The sequence below is a fragment of the Spea bombifrons genome, chromosome 13 (assembly GCF_027358695.1).
Source record: "Spea bombifrons isolate aSpeBom1 chromosome 13, aSpeBom1.2.pri, whole genome shotgun sequence".
Lineage (NCBI taxonomy): Eukaryota > Metazoa > Chordata > Amphibia > Anura > Pelobatidae > Spea > Spea bombifrons.
Window position 1 is genome coordinate 19,193,555 of NC_071099.1, and position 18,344 is coordinate 19,211,898.

Sequence of the window (18,344 nt, forward strand, 5' to 3'; positions counted from 1 at the left end):
GCATTAATACTTAGAGCTTCTTAATTCAGGGAGAAATCTGATTGCCTTTTTGGAGTTAGGAACATCTTAATTATTATTGTTTGCCTTCTTTTGGATTAAAAGCAGAAGGGTTGATAGAAAGGTGGAAGTTGATGGACTTTTTCAACCTAAATTACTATGTTACTGTGTATATGTTACACTACTTATTTGAGTGTCCTCTGTGTAATGTTCTCTTAAACTTATTGTGTACTGTACTATAAAACATTGGGATGTCACTTTGTGCTAAACATTGCACAGTTATGTTACTATATTCCTACCATGTATCTGAGATCATACAACTTATTTCAGAAGCATTCAGAGAAGAAAATTATCACATTAATTGACCCAAGATACCCATAGCATAGAGGCCTCACACTCTTCTAATTAGTAAAGTATTAGTAAATTATGCCCATTACTTAACAGTAAAATAGTCCTTACTGACAACAATGGCCTTAGGTGTGTACTCTACAATGAGTCCTAAACCAGCTGTACCGGAAGTGTCACTGACACATAATAACAAGATTGCAAGCCTATGATCAATTATGCCTTCTCTACTTTAGTATAAACATTGTGTCTGCAAGTAGTTACAATATACCAAAATGAAATATTCCAAATACAAAATATCAGATACTTACCAAAGTCTTGTCCAATTAATACCAGATTGTGGGAATGAGTAGGAGGTTTTGTCTGTGGAATTAAGGTGACAAATGTTATATAAGGCATTAACATACATTTTTAGACAATCTTCAGGAAAATAATAATAAAAACACTATGTAGTAAAAATATATTGGCCCCCTGCCCTGCATCGACCACTACACCCATTTTACTTAACCTTATGGTCTACAACCTTAACAACTCTCAGTCACCCCAGGGCTGGCTAAGCATGATGTGCTTGTGTGTAAGGGAAAGACAGTTATTATTTTTTTATTCGCAGTATGCTCGTATTATGAGCTGTGCTATAATAAAGCCTATATATATATATACACCAACCACTGCATTGTATGAGACGATGAGGTGGACATTGAGGTGAAGATATGGACCAAACTTAAAACCGGTAACCTAAATAAACATTCTCCAGGTTGGTTTGAAATGCAAGTGTTTAATGGAATGTATCGCTTAATAACCATAACCACCTTACATGTTCACAATTCACAATTAAAACAGCACACTGATTAAATAGATAATTAATAATAATAATAATAACAATAATAAATACACTGATATATAGGCTTGCTGGAGACACGTGGTTTCTGCAGGGCTTAGTGTTAGATCTGTGAAATATATCGAGTCTCACAGATAAATCCCCTTTCAGTGTCTGAGTTACTGCTCTTTAAGTGTTATTAGCACATTTTCCCCGTGTGAAACCGTCACAAATCACTATGACTTTCCCGAGTGTGAAGCTTCTGGTTAGATATACTTCATCACACGCGGCCCTGGCACAATTCCACAGAACATGGAACCGGGTCACTTAATTAGCAGTTTTTCGCTAGATTAAAGATAAATTAAGGATGTGATCCCAAAATCTATACATTATAGCAATATCAAAGATCAGCGGGGCAACGGAATAACCCGCGTAAATCTCATAATTTTAAGTAAGTACGTGGAGTTACTGAAGCCTTCAGCATTAGTGCTGTAAAACAACCGGTAGACGCAAAATTTGTATTATTTTGATGAATGACTTTTGCTATGTATTTTAATTTGAAAAAAAGGAAACTCACCAAGAGGTTAAATGACTCCTAGCATAAATATTTTGGCCCTCTACTTGAATGCAGGACTTCCCCCAGGATTCCATCAGAGGTCATCTCTTCTCTAAAATCATTCCTAGTGACCTTAGGTAACTGACACTCGGACACATCTATCACATCTGTTCTGGTCAGTTTTTTTGAAGAGCATCTTGGGACGGTCGAGAACCCTGAAAAGGGTCACATCTGACTCTTTCCCTGGCAAATCTTCCCCGAATCTCAGAATTCCAGGGGTTTTGTGGGTGGACCTTGCTCTTGGGGGTAGTCCCGCATATTGTTTTCCAACAATATCTTAAATGACGAGAATCTCAGTATTCTGAATCCTGTTCTGGAGTGCGATAAAGGCAAAATACCAGGTAACATTCCATCTTGTTGCAGGACCTGCTTTCTCTTCAAAGAAGCTGCTTTAGGTGGCCACCGTTATTTTTCTCTATTTCCCTCAATGTGATAACCTGACGCTGGATTATCTAAAAGGAGGTGGACTACTTTGCACCCACGCCCCATATGAATTTACCAAAGGACAAGCCCCTGTTTTGTCTTCTCCAATTCCACGCGGGAACTCGAAACAAAGTCAATTATATGCCCAGTGCTAAGGTGACCTCGTGTAAGAGGTATGGGCAAGAGACAGAAGAAGGCTGTTCTGAAACAATTTACTGATGTTTTATTTTTAATTTAAAAGCAACCTCTGATATATTAACCCTAATATGGCAAAATGAGTTCATACCTCTTTGAATGAGAAATTTGGATTCAACAAACATCAACAGCATGCCAAGGGCAACGATTCTTAATAAAACACCGTATATCCGTTTTTGTATCATTATAAATGGAAAACCTTCCTGTATATGATCACCCGCTATTTTTCCCACACGCTCTTGTTTTCTCTTAAATAGTTAATATTTAATCGTAAGGGAAAATAATATGGTCGTTAATGTTTAACAGGGTGTCAACGTCTTTGTTGTAAGACGGTCTCTTTGTAGGGTCTTTAAGACCGAGGTCATACCCCGAGCTATTTTGGATCTTCTAGAAGCCACAAGTATTGACTCAAAATTCGTCATGTTTCATTGTATGGAGATAATTATTTGTACTCCGCTAACACGGGATAATTCTACGCAATCCCCGTTGCTTATACAATGCATTTGTTCTAACTATACGCGAAAAAATATTTTTTTTTGCTGGATTATAAAGCGAACTAATGGCGAATTACTATACAAAAAGAGAAAATAATGAATCCCCAAATAAAGCAATATAATCACTCACACAGGAAGGACATCTAATCTGGATTTCTCTTACAGAAGGAGGAAAGGGAAAGACATCGACCCTCTTAGACTGAAAACAATAATATGGGTGGTTTAAATTTCGCATAAAAACTCCATTAATATCAATTTGCTTCAATGAAAACTTTGTTTCTTCATCAAATAGATGATAGATGATAAAATCAATTACATTAAGGTCACTGAGGAACTTGTGGTTCTTCTCAGATTTCATCCCTAAACAGATGAACCGCTTGGTAAAAAAATATTTCCAGTAGCTGGAGGCAAACAGTAATAATTCCGAGACAGAGAAAATTTAATGGAAGCCAATTCAAAGCAAAATATGAAGCTTTCGTTTTATATGCCTTTTCTACAGCTCCCTACATACCGAGTTGCCCGAGGAAACCAGTTAAAAAATAGCCAGGCCAACTTTCTTTATGTAGATAATGGATGTGAGTATTTGTGATCCTTCTTTTTTAATTTCATGTACATTTTTATTTCATCAGATGCCCTTCAAATTTCTCTAAAATTGATATTTTTAGCATACTTTTTCTTGGTGATGATATTGATTTTTATTTCGCTTCCCAGATCTCTTTCCAATATTTAGAATATTGAAACAGTTACGTTTAGTGCTTTTTCTTCGTAGGGATTTACCAATAGTTGGTGTTTTGTTTCTTATTTAGTGTAGTCCCTTGATTGTTCCGTTGATCTTTTTCGATTTATAGGATTTAAAAAATAAATAAACATACTCTACATATAGACAGAGTTATGTGAATAAATACAATTTCGTATTACATATGTGTGTGCACGCACATATTTATGTGTTATGTGTTCATAGCTGTGGACTGGCCTCATTGAAAGTTTGAAAGTTGAGTGTTATAAATCAGACCCTCCTCCTCCTCTCTGCACTTTAACACTTCGCTTTTTCAGGATCCGTTTGTAGTTTCTGTGCCAAAATCTGGAGAGGTGATAGTCTTAATGGAAATAATTGGAATCACAGGATTTCTAAATAGAAGAGACACATGGCTCTTTGAAATATCACTAGAGCACAGTTGTGTACACATATAGGCACATGCAAACAAAGAATCAGACAAAGCTTGGCACAAGGACTTTGAAGCATCTGTGTCCGGTGTTGGCTCACCTGGTAATTTCCCAAAGACGCCAAACACAAATAGCTTAGTGACACAGATATATATATATATTCTGAAATGTGTGTAATATGAGAGGTGTATATATATATATATGTATGTATATATATATATATATATATACACCTCTCATATTACACACATTTCAGAATGATCTATTCTCAAACAGCTGTATGGGCCTTTGTGTATGTCACATTAAGGAGAACACACACTAGATACACACATCATTTAGTTTTTTAATATGTGTATATAATAATTTATGCCTAGTGCTGTGCATGGCTATTGATAAAAAGAGAACACTATACAGACAATGACATTGCAATCATTAATAATTCAGCATGCCAAATTATTCTGCATTTGTTTTGTTTGTTTTTGTTTTGCATTGTATTGTTATTTAGTATGGGATTGCATACCATTTTGATTTGGATTTCGGATACGTCACCAATTTAGTGAAATAATACAGTATTTAATGTGGTCTCTTTTTGTAATAAATACGGTATTTTTCATGCAAATAATAGTTAAAGGGTTCACACTCTGCAGTGCAGCTGACCCCTTTGTATAGAAAGTTTGTGAACAAATGTAGCACTGAGGAGGTTAATCAGAGGGAAATCGTGTACATATATACAGTGATTCATTCTACTGGTGGATACAACAAAACAAATAAAAACATCGAAAATACACTGTACCTCGAAATATATTTAAAAAAATATATAAATTTAGGAGAGAATTAACGAGCTGTGCTTATGTCCATAAAATAAAAATACAGTGTCCACGCTTAAGGAAATCAAGGGAGTAAGTGTGTTCTATCAGAAATCTTTGTGTATACGAAATATGAACTAAAAAATAAAAGAAGACCATTTCTGCTACCGTATTTATATATATAAAGTGCTTCGGAATGTGATGGCACTATATAAAACAATATATATATATATATATATATATATATATATATATATATATATATATATATATATATATATATACATACACACACTAAGATTTACATGTAGAAATGTATAAATACTACACTCCTTATATCAAAGTCGTTCCCCGGGTACATGTAAAATCATATTTGATAAGGGGATCTCGTTTACCACGAGACTCGTGAAAAGCGGAATTACTATTTTATTGTGGAGTCAGATCCCATGCCCTGCAGACACGGGCACTAGGGTTATACTATCTAGATAAAGTGTGTTCCGTAGCCTCTATAAATGCAGGGCACTCTGAGGGTAAACTAACCTCTCCAGCCCATAAGTCCAAGAGTCATTCATAAGCTATAGCCGTATATATGCGTAATTGTATTATTCTGTTTGAATGTATGTCCTATAGAAACGACACGCAACACAGCTCCAGCCTGCATGAGAATCTTGTATATAATAACTGTGTGGGTATATATATCTATATATAGAGATAGATACATAGATATGTAGATATTTATATATAGATATATGTGCGTGTGTTTTTTGTGTATTTTCTTTGTATAGATGTGTGTGTGAATTCTAAATATAGCACTTTGTAACTCTACCACTTTGTATAGTACTATCACTTCAGTATATTGAAAAAATAAAAAAAAATATATATATAATTTTAGTAGATGCTGACTGATGTTGATACAGACCCCTGTGTCTTAGTGCCTTTGATCTGTTAGCACCCATTGCTTGTTAGGGGTGTGAACCATAGATACAGACAATTTAAATGATCATTTTCTCTCTGGCTAGTGTGTAAAATAGCACTTAGTTTAAACTCAATACCCAGAGCTCCACCCTTTTATACTTGCAGTGGTGTAATATGAGACCCCTGGCTTCTTATATGCCGAATAACTGCGGTTTTATTGCAAACGATCCAGAATGGGGTGGATAAAAAGTCTAAAATGTCTCCTTATTCTGGATTATGATCAGCAGCTGATCCTGAGAAATGATTCACTGCAGACAGCATCATAAACAACACAATTCTCATACAAACACACAATGGTAGCAGCACCGTGGTGACATCCTTATTGTCGTAAATCAAGAAAACCTAGTGTGGGAATAAAGCTAAAAATCTGTGTGGATGGCTCTGTGGGTATAAACACACATAGCACGGAGTGAGGAGGAATGGCAGGAAATGAAGATCCCTATTTGTCACAGTTTACGACAATAACATTAATAAGACACAATAAATTTACATGGACACAGACAGACACAGGGAATCCCTGCTACTTACAATAATCCAGCCCACGGTGTGGCTCTGATCCCACTTGTTTTATTGCAGCTTCTCTCTCTCTCCCTCTCTCCCTTTTTCTCCCTCTCTTTCTCTGCTATAGGCTGTTTTTTAAGGACAGTTGAATTTCACGTCAGACACAAGGAGACCATGTCTGCGATTTTCCTGACGAATACATATCTATCCTGCAACCTCTGCATTAATTATTTAATGAATCACGTGACAGCAGTGGGGGAGGGGGTCTTACTTCCATACACAGAGGGCCACTATGACCTTCCACAAAAACACCCACTATCTTTTATACCATGAGCTGAAAACTACATGCTACATATGTATAACACACAATAAAGTGTATGAACAGAAGTTTCTGTACATGGACCTTCCACAAATACCTCTCTATAAATGTCCAGGTAGAGAGTCTCCACATCTCAGATCTCAGGCATTCAATATTTTCTAGATTGAAACCCTCCACTATATTGTTTTATTGTGCTGAAGCGGTAATGTGTCAATATGTTTTTGGGGCAAGGCGAGAAATGTTGCGCAAACAACATTGGTTTCCATGGTAATTGCGCCACTTTAAGTCATATATGTTCTTTTTAATATACCCCCATTCCTCATGCAATACCTAAACTGGCAAAGATCCTGTTCCCCATTCGATACTTTCAAAGTATTATGGTGTGTGCCTATACTTGCTCGTAAAACTATCAAAAAGGGAATATATCATATAATAAAACGTAACCTACATATATGGTAAAAGCCCCCTCTTTCGTTCCAGAATAACATTGGAGAGATTAGATTCCCGTATTAGTGCCTGTACAAACAATAGCCAAACAATAGCTTATGTGATGACTTTCTTCTGGAATGGTAAATTGGCGATATTTTATGGTTTACAGGCATACAAGGAGCCCTTATTTCGTTTGATTTTAAACACTTACCCTGGACTAATAAAATATGAACTGGTGAAATTGTTTTATTTGATGCTGAAATTGTCTTAAAAAAACAACTTCTAAACTCACATCAAGATTGTAGAAAACCAAAGGGAGTCGTTAGACCTGTGGGTGAGATCTTCAAAGCATTTTTTGGGAGATAAAACTTAGGTTTATGTAATGAGAAAGGGAGATTGATTTAGGAATTTAAACAAGCTGCTTTTTATTGGTCGTCATAAATCTGTCACTGAGGAAAAGGAGCTGAAAAAACCCCATGGCTGGTTCCTTAGAACAATAAGGAATCTCTCTCAGCTTACTGGGGTCTGAGCATCCAAAGATTCCTTTTTTAACCTCTCTGTTAAGTGGCATATTTATTTAATTTTGTGCACTATATGTGTGAACTTTATTATCATGTAGTGCTGCAAACACATCTAAAACGCGGCTATTTATAAGTCCTCGTATATTTAATTTTTCTTTCAAGAGGCTAGGTCTCCAGAACAAAAGAAAAAAATATGTATTGTTTGTTTTACATAAACCGATGTTAATTTTATGTTTATGTCAAGAGTATGCTCTCAAATTTATTAATCGAACGAATTACACATTATTTACAGAATTTTTTTTTAGGATTTTTGAATAGGTATATCAAATGGTTGCATATATATGTATAGGTATATATATATATATATATATATATATATATATGCAACCATTTGATATACCTATACATATATATATATATATATAGGTGTGTTTGTGTCAAGTGCCGTCAGGTCCTTAGCTATACACAATCAATATCACTACATTCCAGACTTTCTAGGTGTGTCCTATATAATACATGTTTGCATTTAGTGTGAACCAGGTTTACACAGTTTAAAAACTAGAGAGATTCTAGAAACAACTCGCTATATGCCACTGTATGTGGACCTATAAATGTGCAAATAGGTCAATATCGCAGCTCTAGATCAGCCCTAGGCCTCTGGAAGTGGTCAAAGTTTAATTTCTACTGTCTTGTTCTGTGTAGCAGAAGCAGAACAATGCTCTGTCCAGTCTCAAAGAGGTCACTGGGGCAGACTTCAGTTATTATACTAACTTGCCCTGCAGATGAACTCTTAGCTCATCCCTCCCGCATTCTTTGGACTTCTCTTTTTCCCGTACTTACATTTATTTGGCCCAAAATGAACGCAGTTTACCTAAAACAAGCAGACAGCAGCGGGTTTCTCTTGGGAAATCCCTTGGGAAGACAGTCTTATTCTTATAAGGCATATCTGCTACTGTATTTTCTCAGCTGACCGGCACTTAACACCTTTAAACCTTAACGCACAAATCGTGGCAAATGTGAGAAAAAAAGCATGCGTAAATCATTAAAACTGAGTATTATTAAGGAATTTCGTATTTTCTGGACACAGATAAGTGCCTGTTTAATCGAGAATTAAGTATTTGTTTCGCTGGTCAATATATTGGCTACAAATTACTGCCCTGGTTTTTTTTTTTAATGAATGAATAATTCATCTCGAAGTTGATATTATCTTACCAAACATCTGGTTTACTGGTCGACTTTTCGTCCAGAAATTCACATGTGGTTCACAGAAAATTCGAAGGAGAATTTTATATTAAAACAGGCACTTATGCCAGCACCCAATAAAACAATGAAAAAACGCAGTTAGTATGACAGGGCTGTGTTACCTTGTGCGATCCGGGGCCCTGATCCCAGGACTTCTGATTTTAAAGTCATGTTTGGATAAGTTTTCCAAAGTGGAAATAAAGAAAAAAGGAACAGCAAAACACTGGATGATCTAATCCTGTGTTTCTCAGAAGAATCCAGAAGTCGCCTGCACCTTTTTTTTCCTCTCAACAGACGGTCTTCACAGATTTGCTGTTGAATAACAAAGACACAGAGTAAGTATTTTTTTTAAAGAAGTGATTAATGATTTTTCTGTATAATTCTCACATTTTTCTTTGGCCTCTGTCTGCAAATAATGGTTGTGAAATTTAGATTCAACGGAGAAAGCTGTCCAAAAGCCTTTATCTCTTCACAAAATATAATCTTTTATTCCAGACAAAGTAAAATGCGAATATATATTCAGACTTCGGTAGCAGATGTTTTTTTTTTTTTAAAATAAACTGGCATAATTATAGGTTGATTTAATAGTATTCGCTCAAGTTTTTTTAGATTCACACATAAATTATTTTGTTTAATGATATGGTTCTACAGAAAGTGTTTTTAAAAGCACTTTTGACACTACATAAAGCTGAATATTGGTGTTCAACTATTAAATTATGTAAGAAATATTTTTATAGTCTGGGAAACGATAAAAAAATAAAACTAGATCATCCCGTCGAATTTCATACATCTAATCAGCTTTATGAATATTTCAATATTGCAAATATAAACAAGCACGTGGTCAACGGTTAATACGAAATTAAAATACAACTTATTTGTTAAAAAAATACAATTACAGGAAAACAGTATTTAGTTCTGCACTGAAAGTCGATATGAGAAAGAAAATGAAAATTAATACAAGATCCGTGTCACAAAAGAACTCATTTGTCTTGTTGATTATCTATTTGCTTGTCAGAGTTTGAGCTATAGCAGTGGCCAGGCTCCTTTGTAATATAAAAACACTCAGAAAACCTGGATGCACCGAGAAACATCTGTGCAAAAGAGAGTCTCATTATTGTATTAAACGTAGAGAGTGCTCCTTATACAAGATGGATACCCCTTCAATGACTGGAGGGGGACTCAAGTATACAATAAACTCTCAGCTTTACTGAAGTGCTATTTGCAAAGGGATAGTTCTAGTCATGTAGTTGTGTTACAGAAAACTTGAACTAATATGTCTTAATGTAAAGGTAAAGAGGACTTACTGATAAAGTGACTTGCAGGTCAGGGCGACACAAGCAAATCAAACATTTTAATTATACAAACAAGCAGGACATCCAAGTGAGAACAAAAATATTTATTATTTTATCAATATTTACAGCAATCAAGGGCAGCTTCAAATTGGACTTGTGCAAAGAAGTTAAAGGGAGAGCTGCCAGCTATGTAATAATGTTTGATGTTACTAATCCATGTCCTTTGTCTGTCAGGCCCCTTGAATGTGACTTTCTTTTTTTGCTAGGTTAGATTTATATCATGGAATGAAAAAAACACAGCACGTCAAGGCTTCAATGCTATGGGTCACAATCAGAACTAGGCCTGACTCTGGATACCCAATGGTGACGGCAGTTCGTGATCATAGACTAGTACCAGGTCCCAGGTCTCCGATAAACTAGCTAACTATTATTAGTACTAACAGTGGTAAGACCCTTCCCACAAGAGCTAGCTCTCTACATATATCATGTTACGTTCATGGATGTCAGAACCGCCACAGAACATTCTACCGAGGCACAAAGGAGTAGGAAAAAAAACAGTCCCAGTAAAACAAGGGAGCCTCATTTATTAAAGTGAGCGTCGGTTTTGTCAGACGAGGTTCATCCTTTGTACCGCAGTGTAAACATGACAAATGGGCCAGAGTTTGGCGTGATTAAAGATGAAACATAGATCTATCTTCTCCAAATCTGAAATCTATCTATAGGCTTCTCCCGAAATGAGGCGAGGAACAAAGCCAAGCCTGCTTCTCCTAACAGAGCATCCCCCTTTATATAAATAAAAAATAGTTTATATATATATATACAGTTTTTTTAAAATAAGTCCTGGGTATTGTGTTGAGGGGCTTCATGGTCACACGGGGGTCCCTTTGGTCTTGTTGGGGGACACTCCAGCCACTGAGAGGCTTGAAGAGGGGTTTGATCTGATTTTGGTGTTTGGGAGCTTGTGGTCCTTTTTCCATTTCATCCTCCTGTTCTGGAACCAGATTTTGATCTGACGCTCAGAGAGACGCAATGTATGCGCAATCTCTACCCTTCGTCTGCGGGTCAGGTAGCGGTTATAATGAAACTCCTTCTCCAGTTCCAGCACTTGCTGTCTGGTGTATGCTGTCCTGGAGCGCTTGGCTTCTCCTCCAGAATAAGTAGAATTGGCTGCAACAAAAAATCACATACAATGCAAACTATGTTTCACTAATGTGTTTTATGGCTAATAAACTGCAAGAGAAGAGCAGTTTTGTATGCGAGCTGTTTGTTTAATTTAACCCCCTGGGCTATTCCCAAACCACACATTTCACTCAAAGGTCTGTTTTATGCTATAAGGCTGTTAACTCCTTGCTACTGTCAGCTTCTACTTTCTAACAACAGAACGTTAAAGTGACAGCAAGCAGTGAAAGTTTACCCAATCTGCCACTTAAACACAAATTAGCAAAGCATAAAACCTTAATGTAGGAAGGCCCAGAGTACTAAAAAGGGGCTTTGGAGAAATTTAAGAGGAATGTTAACTCTACTTCAAAAGCTGTTGGCCAAGCAGGGCAATAAAAATTTATGGAGGATGTAATTATACTGCCCTGCAAACAGTAGATCGTAAATCTAGAGGACGGCCATTTTCTAAATAGTGGGATAGATGGAAGAGAAATAAAACTGCTTCACTTACCACTGGAGATGTGCACCTTCTTCATCCATGGGTACACCACCGGGTCCTGGCATCCAGAGGCTGTGGGCTGCTTGCTGTCCAAAGACATTTGGCTACAGGATGGAGGCGAATTGGGGCTGCTGGACTGGCAGTGGTGCTTGTCTTCAGGGATCAGTCCAGCTGGGGGGTGAGTCCGAGGGGATAATAAAGAAGGCTGGAGCCCGGAGCCGGGGCAGGGAGGGTAGGGTTGGCTGGAGCAGGCTGATCGGGGGTAGGTCACCAATTGCTGGAAGCTGCTTTCCCTCTTCTGGCTGCTGAAATATTCCGGAGAGTGGCTGGGCAGATAATCAGTCTGAGAGTACTCCTCACACGGTGGAAACTTGGGGTCCACATAATTGGAACTAATCAGAAACGAGCTCATACTCATTTATTTGTTTGAATTGCACCCAAACCCATGTACAATTTATTCCTGGAGTCCTAGTCGTTTTCCTGTTTGGTAAAACCCTCCTACTTACTGTCAAGTGAACAAAGTTGGGTTTTGCATGTGACACCCAGAGCCAATGGGAACGCTTTCACCATCCCCGGATAAGGAAACGTGCTCCACATTCCCAGTAACACCAGTCAGGTTATTCTCCCCCAGTAATTAACTACCCGCCCTTCAGCTACCTTCTATGGCCCCTGTAGATTAAAAAAAGGCTGAAGCCCTTAAACCTGCATAAATCGAAATATTTAATTCATTCACCCTAAAAACATATTTTCTAAATTAAATTGCAGTCTCCTTCAGGTTACTGTATCAGAGAGGCGTTTTGGGGCAAAATAACAGCTTTTATGGCTATAGTTGCGTCTCTTGTGAATGCAGAGGACGGTTTGCAGAGGACTTTGTCAGAGATAAATAAGTCTTGCATTAGATCGATAGAAAATTCATCAACTAATTCGGGAATTCTTGCTTTACTAAATTCCATTTAGGTACAATATTAAACTGCCAAATTCAAGGCTAAAACACACTCAGCGCTTAGGCACGTTGGAGAATATGATCCTAATAGAGAATATAAAGTCTAAAAAACACAGACATTGCGTGGATCTAGCAATATAAGCAGCCCACGCAATCGTCATTAATGATTATCTGTAATGCTTGAATCCACCCAAAACAGCTAAAGCATTGATATGATCCAGAGATTACTCAGATGCATTCATTTTCTAAATTAACTAAGTCATAAGACACTCAATTCATTGTGCAAAATATGCGTCACATCCTTGTTTCTTTGCGTCTGTAGCGTTTGTGTCAACTGCATATCCCCCCAGACACGAATTTGTGACATTATTTTTATCACACAAATTCGGATCTACAGGGTACATACAGAAGACAGACAAATCTGTAATTTCCACGTGAGTCTCTGTAGAGCAACACAATAAACCTTCTAATGCAAGCACATTAATGTTCAGACAGATAAAATGCAATATTTCGTCGAAGTTGGGGACATAATTCCTTGCTTGTTAAAAAAAAGATAAATATACCGTATACATTTATATAAACTACATGCAGACATTCAAAGGATTTTGAAGTAACTAGTAAATATGCAAGTATATATATAATCAACTGCAAAATGTATATTGAGTAAATAAACCGATTGATATCTGTGTTGTTTATATAAATGAGAACCAAAAAACTTTTTCCAAGTACTCAGGCGATACATTATTTAGCACATAGTAATTCCATGTTTTATACAGTGGGAAGAATCAATGCATCAATCTATGAATTCATGTTCAGGAATTTAGAAAATGTAAATAAATTATGTATCAGTTTCCAAAGCTGCTTCAAACAATCAATTTAAGTACTTATAAAATATCTCGCTTATCTACAGGGGTGATTTTATCTCCATATCTCAATCAGTATCTCATCTTTTCATTAGGCCCGCAGATGATAAAGTATAAGATATTCATGTGATACAGTCATCACTGGATATTTATAAGAAAAGAGTTTACCTTTGTTTACCAGGTTAAAAAAAGATCTAACGAAACACTTTGTTTATCAGCAAAAGAAACATGCCTGAGCAAAAAAATATTAGCAAAATCTTTCTGTACATCTTAGTAAAATAATTACATATTGAGAACACCAATTAACAATAAGAATTGCGTGACACTAATATTAGTATTAATTTAACTAAGCACATATGTGTATCTATATATGCATACATGTGCAAACACGGTAATCTATTCAAAACAGCCGTTTTAGATTATATATATATATGTGTGTGTGTGTGTGTGCTGAATACACACACACACACATATATATATAATTTAAAAAAAGCTGTTTTGAAAAATTAGTGGTGCATTCTTTTACGGTATATAAAATAAAATGCAGGTGTCACCAGTCGCTAGTAAGCCCCCTTTCCCAGTGCACCCCCTCCTTGGTAGTTTCGGGCCCCTCTGCCTTTTGTTAAATTATGCATATTGTTTTCCAATGTTAAAAAAGGAGACTTATTCTCTTTAACCCTGCCACTAGGTGGAACTAAATAATTCTAGCATTTTGTACCTGTATTGTGATAGAAATTACAAAATTGAATCGTGAAGCACCCATATGTTTCCGTACGGGAATTAAAGGGTTAAAATCTTGTTCTTCCCAGTCATTCAATGTACCTTACAACCTGAACTGCCCGGACCTGCACCCAGCAGAATCATGCCCTCCTGCTGCCTTCCATCAATATCCCCTGTTCTCCTAATTGACCTCACCTACCTTGGTGGATGCTGCAACTCCAGTTCTGGATCCTTTCCCTCCCTTCATAAAAAAGACATTTGCCCGCAAATAAAGTTGACATTAAGCTCCCACCTCTCACTCCTCTTCCTGCCTTCACCTAGACCTTTAATTTGCTGCAATAATAATGTCTTGCAGCACTGTGCTCCTTCCTGTGGTCAGTAACAGGCCTTATGAGAAGTTATCGCACGTTTGTTAAGGGTATTAATCTCATACCTTTGTTAGCCTTTGTTAAACTGCCAGGCGTGGTGTGTGAATCCCTGTGGCATTTTCATATTACTTACACGCTATGACCTGCGATTCACCCTGTACTAGCCTCTCCCACTCCACGCTGAACTCGCTTTAATTGTTGCTTCGAATTGAATCAGTACTTAGAGGAAAAAAACAGAACTGGCAAAAAACACAGAGTAATCACAGGATTTGCCAATTTTCATGTAGTATATTTGCTGCCGGTGGCAACAAATAAGACGCAAAATTTGATATTCAATTTTGCTTTTTAAAATAACGCCAATCTTCCTTCAAAACAATTATAGATATATTGAATTAGTAAACCTAACCATTCGCCAAGCGGTAATAACAAATGTATTATTATTATTATTTAAAACGAACTTCTACTAGATATTTAATATAATTATTGTTATGAAACAAAAAACACCATACATATACATTGATATCTGTGCTTTCAATATTTCCAGTATTTGATTCTATTTATAAGTATACAATTATAATTAGGAGCAAGATTATTGTTTAATTTGTGATTTTATTTTCCTTGCCTCTCTAATCTTCTTTACTTATATGCATTGTTGTTGTGTTGTCAAAATAGCCTAATAAATGTTAATAATAATAAACAAATTTGTGTTATCTTGAAACAGCAATTAGGGGGTAACATGATTGGGATCTGGAGCAGCAAAGTTCTTGAATTCTCTGAATATGCATATGTATATTATTCAAGAATTCATATTTTATATATATATACATTTATATATAAAATATGAATTCTTGAATATATATATATATATATATATATAATGTATTACGTTTTAATGGACATGATTGTGATTGTATCAAGACAAACAGTGTAAATAAGTAAATAAACAGATTCAAAGAAAGAAATATTCGTTAAATCACCCATTAAACAATACGCGGGTTTCTGATGGCATTAAACAGAATTTACTTTAGAGCAATCTGCGACAGTTACTGTTTTGCTGTTACATATCGGTTTGTGCGTGAGTTCGATTATGAGCACTTTACTAAGTGAGTTTTGTGTAGAAGGAGCTCTACCATTTTTTTTTCTGGTATAATTGATTTTGTGAGTTGTTAAAGTGTGGATGCCTTTCCTGTCTTTGGTACTATTTGTCTGTCCCATTAAAATAACGTTCCTTTATCGATGGCCATATGCCCCTACTGTTTCCAACAAACTTTATATAAGTAGGTGTGTATATGTGGGGCACTATACTGGCTGCGTTGTCCTATGGATTATACCAATAGCTCATTTGTACTCTACATGCGACTCCAGTCACCCAGTGTAGTAATCCTATGGCAATTTATTAATGAGTGGATGTGTGGACCATTATCAATTTCTCGTGGTTCTAGTGCATTAACGTATTACCCTTGTAATACTGCATTAAAGTTTGGGTTTATTAAACAAATTGCCATTAAGTTCTCCTTATTAATAAATGTATCAATAATGGGTTAACAATAACCCTTACAAGATTATGTGGCTCTGTATATGTGAGCCTTTTACATAACGTGCCAACAACGATGAAGAAGCAATTCTTTATTTTTTTCACAACATGTTTGGGTCCAAATGATTAAATATCACTTACTAGTTTTTTTCGGGATTTTGTGTAGAGTCTACCACAATGAGTTAAATTAGATCCGTATATATAATACGTCAGTATTAGTGCAGAAGTGCACTCTTTATTTTTCCCTGACACTGCATGCGGTTCTAGGTCTCTGGTTATAGATCTGTAGAGCTGCAGTATTGAGTCAGGCACAGCGTAAACTTTTGACCCTGCACTTCTTGACCCCAATGAACTATAATATGGCGCTAACAAGCCTCTGGCAGGCTTCCTTCAGTTTACAACAGACAGCCTGCAATTTGGCCTCTTCTGAGAATACCGTACGATTCTTTATATGTACCACACCAGGTGGGAGAAAATACTGGTGAACGTTATTTTGTTTCATGCGATATTAGATGGTCGTGTTCATGCTAATATTGATGGTATGTCTGTGTGAATTCTATTAACTAAATACAGAATGACCAACAGTAAGAAATAAGCTTAGCCATTGATAAGTTCCTCGCTTTCAGGTTGATGCATAGATGTGCATTTGTATTTAGCATAAGATAGCATGTGACCATGGGGTAAGGGTTCCAGAATGATAGCTATGAACAAGGTCTGAAGCGGGCTCTGCTGGTCAGTTAAAGGTACTGCAGACTCAAGACCTTCATTGTTTCTTCTTAATTGCATTAAATAAAATGTGACTATTTTTAGTCTCATCTCACCTCAAATCCCCCCTGGTATCGAAAAAGAGAATTTAATTCAATAGTATCCAACTAATGCGAACTGTTAGTACGCACCGTTGCCTTATAGCTCTATGTTATAAAAGCAAGACTTATAAAGTGCACAGAATGTGTTAGATGTATGGCTACTTTACAGGATAAAATACGTCGTTATGAAGCCATTAGCCCGATTGCAGGGTAAGATGCCCAGTATAGGAGCCACGGCTCTTGCTTGGTGCTCTGCTTGTGCACAAGTCTGCTGACCTCGCAATGATCCTTATACATGAATAATTAATGGCGTATGAGCAGCGCTTCTCCCATTCAGCATGCAAACCCCATTATCCTGCTAAAATGGCGATTTAATCGTTGAGAATAGCTGTGCTTTTTCAACTCATTTGAGCCTCTTTTGCTTTTCATTTGATATTCCTAATTAAATCGTTTACCAAATTTCAATCACTTCACTTACAACCAAATAAAACATCCCACACATTTGGATTCACCAAGTTTTGTCGCATTAAAAGGAAAGAGAAGGGAACACGCTGGCAATTATTGAAAATGTTAATTCCAGCAACATTATAGCAAAAGGTGAACGAGGGTTCAAGAACATAAATGAAATGCTCCGGGGGTAAAAGTGCAAGCCTGATGCTGCGGTGGTGGCCAGTGACGCAATGCGAATTTCTGATGCAGGTCTTTTGACGCAGCTTTAACCGCGACACTGCAAAAAATCTTTGTTGGTAAAACAGATAGTAAACGTAAAATGTGAATATAATGGCGTTCGTTTAAGCCTTTCTGGGAGATAAAGCAGGAGATCTTTCGAAATCCCCCACCCCAAAAATACAATAATTTGTTTGTTACAGGAGATCTACACAGTCCTAAACTGATAGAAACCATATCTTAATTAATACAAATGTTACAAATCCTGTTTTCCCATCGATCTGCAGATAAAACACTTCAAGCTCAGAAAACTGATCAAATTATAGATGTAAATGATAGATCAATCCTTTTAAACCCTCTGCTACTGACAGGAGGAACTAAAAGCAAATATTGCATAGATGAATGAAATCACCCATCAATACAGAAACACATGTATAAAGGGATATATATGTGCATTAAAATAATGGAATAACTGCAATTCACACACTGGCATAAAGGGCATAGACAGATGTGGTTTTGACAAGTAACAGGATAAAGGAAATGTATAATTAATATACAAGGAAGGAAAATACATTTCTACACAAGATCGTGCTGTGTTTTTCATGTTAATGACACGCTTATATTACGCTGTATTTAAGGCAGGGTAATATG

General features: G+C 36.5%; 1 protein-coding gene and 1 long non-coding RNA gene across 2 annotated transcripts in view; both read right to left on the reverse strand.

The window, feature by feature from the left end:
• Positions 1 to 218: 218 nt before the first annotated feature.
• LOC128471247 (uncharacterized) overlaps positions 219 to 18,344 on the reverse strand; it is a 30,982-nt gene continuing 12,856 nt past the window's right edge. Inside the window, exons 2-3 of the long non-coding RNA XR_008346100.1 lie at positions 8,967 to 9,156; positions 219 to 705 (exon numbers count right to left, since the gene is read on the reverse strand). This is a non-coding gene — a long non-coding RNA (uncharacterized LOC128471247). The remainder of the gene's footprint in view (positions 706 to 8,966; positions 9,157 to 18,344) is intronic.
• HOXB4 (homeobox B4) lies at positions 10,225 to 13,085 on the reverse strand. The gene is made up of 2 exons (XM_053453125.1): positions 11,806 to 13,085; positions 10,225 to 11,303 (listed from the first exon to the last, which is right to left on the reverse strand). Exons 1-2 carry the CDS (start codon positions 12,209 to 12,211, stop codon positions 11,005 to 11,007), a joined length of 705 nt encoding a protein of 234 aa, XP_053309100.1. The 5' UTR covers positions 12,212 to 13,085; the 3' UTR covers positions 10,225 to 11,004.